Genomic DNA, 4,982 nt, shown 5'->3' on the forward strand with positions numbered 1-4,982 from the left:
GTTGCATTTATAATTTTGGTCAGTGTATATTAGGGCTGCACAATATAATGTTATTGTGTGTGTATATATATATATTTATTGGGCATTGATGTACATGTGGTTACATTGTTGGTTGCTGCTGTTACCATTGACCACCTGGGCTGATCAGGGATCAGTTTCTGATCCCAGTGGTTGATTTTTCCATACAATGTCCCAGATCTGTCATATTAATTAATATGTCTGTGTGGCTCCACCTTATACAGTAACCACTCGCACAGGCCTCCACCACATCTAACTCCACCCCCAACTGCCTGTAAGCGTGGCTTTATTTTCCACATCCTTTCTGCTGTCTGTGCGCTCCTCCCATAAATTACTGGAACTCACTGTGGCTCAGAGGTAAATACATTTTGTTAAGGAATTTCTCAATATTCCCTCTTATCCCGGAAGGCTGTGTGGACTAGCCAGACCCTCCTCCGCAGCGCTGTGGAGGAAGGTCTGGCAAAGCCAGACTAATTTCCTCCGTACTGACCACATAGCTTAATTGGTCGTCATATGGGGCCCAAAAAACATTTTTCCCATTTGGTTGTTAATTATTGAATATATTCATGTGAGTGTCTCAACCGCTGCAAAATGACTCGTTTCCCAATCAGAATGTGATCCATTCGGTCCGATAACATTTGGAAAGTCTAGAAGAGCCGCAAAATGAAATCCCAGCCGGCTCGGCTGGAGGAGGTCCCTAGTGCACCTGCTCTATGGGCCACATAGAGAGGAAGCACCCCCGATCATATGAGTCATTTTATATGCAGCTGAACTTTTTTTGGCTTCATTCCCCACCGATCGAGGCTCCGCTTTGAACGCTGTATCCAGTTCTTATAGATCCTTGGTTTCACTCAGTGTCAATGTTTCATACAGCTTCAAGATGATAGAGAATATATATTATACAGGCAGACAGTGTGGAATAACATGTTTTACCTTAAAGCTACTTTAGGGGAAATAAAATGGGAAACCAAGATGTAAAGTATAAGGATTTCCCGATCCCCATTGGAATTTTTTTAACTGATCGGCAGACAGCAGTCACCCCGATCGCCTTAAGCTTGATTTATACTTCTGTGTAAAATCAACGCCGTTGCTACGTGTACGTAGGTATGTGGAGACACGGATCTACGCCGTAGCCTGACATGCACCTCTCGGAAAATGTAACTGCTTGGTGGTGTTGCCTTTCCCGTGACTCATTTCCTGGTTTTCCTCCATAAAAAAACATAATATCAAGGAGAGGGTTAACTTCTCCTGCTACAGATTCCCCACCCTGGTCAGAAAGGACAGGGGAGACACTTTCTCTCACTACGACTCCAGAGTTGCTTCTCGCTCTGAAGCTAATCGCCGTCACTCTCTCACTCGCTCTACCACAGACTCCCCCCACACACACACACACACACACTCACTCACACACACACGTGCCGACTTGACACACACACCAATGCACAAGTATAAACATCAGGCCAATACCCTCTGCGTGGAACTTCCACAAAACCCTAATTCAAGCTTTGCTCATTAACATGGAAATTAAAGGTCAGCAGTGTGGAAGTATTTTAAACTAGAAAGTCAAAACAGCCCAACATCCACTGGCAATATCTGCAATGCCATCGTTTAAAAACTTTGTGTAATTTTATTATCTAGGCATCGGATCGGGACTCGGTATCGGCATATACTCAATATTTAAAAAAATTGGATCAAGGGCCAAAAAAGCTAATCCCTAGTTAAGGGGATAACGATCAATCATATTCATCATTTGTATTTCTCCAAGATGATACAGAATATATATCAGAAACAGTGTCTGCACACTGTGGAATAACATGTTTACCTTAAAGCTACTTTAAGGAAAAAAAAGGAAAATACAAGTTAAAAACTAGGTGTTAGGTGGATAATGATCAATCGTACGCCATTTCTCTCTCTGCTGCTTGGTAGCCGTGTGCAGTGGAACTTCTAGTGGCTCCTCTCTATCTGAATAAAAGCTTACAAGCACACTAATATACACACACACACATTCATGTACACACACATGCACACAGCAATATAGAGTAAGCACATACGTACAGCAGGAGACGCTCTCAACATCCCCCTCTCTCACATACACACATACAAACACACGTGCTGACTGTAGGGAACATATTCTATTGTATTCAGATTTTGTTCTCTGGATATCATCAATTTTATAAAATGTGTTATCACCAATTTCTGTATTGTACTGTACGTACATATTATCAGACACGTGCAGAAGTAAAGAAAAAAATCCTATGCATATACACATTGCCATTCTTGCCTTGCTTTTATATTGTTGATCATCCTACTTTTGTAGTATTTTTTTAAATCTTTGCAGCCTGTAACACGTTCATTATGTTGTGTTTCTAATATTTTTTCCACCCTCAATTAGACATTTTACATTGTTGTGTTTCTAATATTTTGTCCACCCTCAATTAGACATTTTACGTTGTTGTGTTTCTAATATTTTGTCCACTCTCAACTAGACATTTTACATTGTGTTTCTAATATTTTGTCCACTCTCAACTAGACATTTTACATTGTGTTTCTAATATTTTGTCCACACTAATTAGACATTTTACATTGTTGTGTTTCTAATATTTTGTCCACCCTCAATTAGACATTTTACATTGTTTCTAATATTTTGTCCACGCTCAATTAGACATTTTAAATTGTTGGGTTTCTAATATTTTGTCCACCCTCAATTAGACATTTTAAATTGTTGTGTTTCTAATATTTTGTCCACGCTAAATTAGACATTTTAAATTGTTGTGTTTCTAATATTTTGTCCACCCTCTATTAGACATTTTACATTGTGTTTCTAATATTTTGTCCACACTAATTAGACATTTTACATTGTGTTTCTAATATTTTGTCCACCCTCAATTAGACATTTTACATTATTGTGTTTCTAATATTTTGTGATCAAAGCACCGTTCCTTCTGTACATTACCGTAAGTTTTGTAATAGCAGCCTTAGTGGGAGCCTTATATTAGAGACCGACCTTTTTTGCCCCATGTTTTCCTGTTGTCTTCATAAGTAAAACCAGTCTTTCATGTCCCCCTTCTCTCCTCCAGGTGACGGCTAAGGGTTTCGCTCCGCTGCTCCAGTTCGCCTACACAGCCAAGCTGATTTTAAGCTCGGAGAACATCCACGAGGTCATCCTGTGCGCCGACTTCCTGGGCGTCCACAATCTGGAGGACTCCTGCTTTCGGTTCCTTCAAGCGCAGCTACAGAACGACAGCCAGCACGCCAGCAACGGCAAGGTGGAATACGCCGAAGACATCACTGCCGAGGATGCGATCTCCTCAGATGATTCGGCAGAGATGAGGCAGCAGACCAATCACGTAGCAGGCGCTGCTGCGTCTCTTCCCGCCGACCTTTCCCAATGTCCTAAATACAGGAAGTATCATTACCAGATCCCTCAGAACAAGCACAATGGAGAAACCCACCATGGCAGTGGGGAGGCCATATTGGCCGACCATACCTCAGTGAGCCCGGCGCACCCCCAGCTCAGAGACCGCAGCGCCGCTCCACAAGCTCTTCTCACGCCCTCCAGGATCAAAGAGGAGCCATTTGCGTACGAGGAAGAGGGCGATGAAAGGAGCGGTTTCAACCCAGAGTTGTGTACCGAGGAGGTTCTGGAGATGGAGCTGGAGGTGGAGGGTGTTCCCGTAGCCGCTGAGCACTCTCCGAGCCGGGGGTCGCCGTCTTCGTGCCTGCGCTCCTACCTCCAGAGGGGCGGCTTGAATCTCAGCAGCGTGCCCGGCGCCACCATCCAGCAGCTACTCACCAACAGACTGTCCCTCAACCACTACCGGGAGCTGGTCAAAGACAGGCAGAGGGACAAGAGGGAGTCCCTGGGTCAAGGGGACTTCAAGACAGATGTCATGCCAACGGCGCCGAACGTGGACAGGCCGGTGTCCAAAGCGTCCTCGTCCAAACACGAGGGCGATCCAGACAGAGCCAGTGTCATCTTCTCTTCGGCGGCTGGCGAGCAACAAATGTTGGCACATTCCTACATGGATGATAAGTTCAGAGATGAGGTCTCAACCCTGATGCAGGTAGGAGCGTCCTCTGGGAGGTCGAGCCTCGCCACCAGCTGCCCCGTTCCCATCAAGACCTCGGCCTACTCCCCGCCCCCGTCTGAGCCCCGAACCCAGACTTCCAGTTCTCGTTCCTCGTTCTCTTACCCGGAGGACGCAGGCAGCGGTAGCTCACCTTTCAACCTTCCGCAGTTTGACTTCTCCTCATCCCCGCACTCCGGCTCCACCTCTGGACCTCCTCACGGCCTGGCCGGGGCAGTGGAGGAGAGGAACCCGCACGGCGGAGATGTGGTCTTCTCTCAGGGTTGCGCCAGTATCAAAAGTGAACAGGGATTTGGTGCCGGTGGTGGAATCTCCAGCGACGAGTCGGGCTCTTTCTCAGAGGGAGACAGTGAAAGCGGCGTCTCCAGAGTTTCTGGCCCTGAGGTGAGTAGAGACCTTTATTTTGATTTCACTTTTTGTTGAGTTCATCACGTAGAAATTGTTGGTCAATGGCGCAATCACTTCCTGCTGTGTCAAGATAGCAATACACCCATAATTCACCTGAACACCCCCACATTCTAGACCTTAGTGGTCCCCTAATACTGTATCTGAAGTCTCTTTTATATAGACCTTAGTGGTCCCCTAATACTGTATCTGAAGTCTCTTTTATATAGACCTTAGTGGTCCCTAATACTGTATCAAAAGTCTCTTTTATATAGACCTTAGTGGTCCCTAATCCTGTATCTGAAGTCTCTTTCCCAAAATTCAGCCTTGGTGCAGAATTCCAGCCACTAGAGCCAGTCCCACAATGAGCTTTCCTTAGTATGTGCCATTTCTGAGTCTTTAGCTTTTGAGGAGGAGAGTGGGGGGGCAAGGTGGATGCTGGGGGCGTGGCCTTAACCAACTGCCACTTTGCTGGTTTGAAAGCCATGATGT

General features: G+C 45.4%; 1 protein-coding gene across 1 annotated transcript in view; it reads left to right on the plus strand.

Moving 5' to 3' along the window:
- The window catches only part of bach2a (BTB and CNC homology 1, basic leucine zipper transcription factor 2a), a 54,589-nt gene that overhangs the window by 40,353 nt on the left and 9,254 nt on the right, over positions 1-4,982 (plus strand). Inside the window, exon 3 of the mRNA XM_032499813.1 lies at positions 3,096-4,490. Coding sequence (XP_032355704.1) covers positions 3,096-4,490 — 1,395 coding nt within the window. The remainder of the gene's footprint in view (positions 1-3,095; positions 4,491-4,982) is intronic.

The sequence above is a fragment of the Etheostoma spectabile genome, chromosome 20 (genome assembly GCF_008692095.1).
Source record: "Etheostoma spectabile isolate EspeVRDwgs_2016 chromosome 20, UIUC_Espe_1.0, whole genome shotgun sequence".
Taxonomy (NCBI): domain Eukaryota; kingdom Metazoa; phylum Chordata; class Actinopteri; order Perciformes; family Percidae; genus Etheostoma; species Etheostoma spectabile.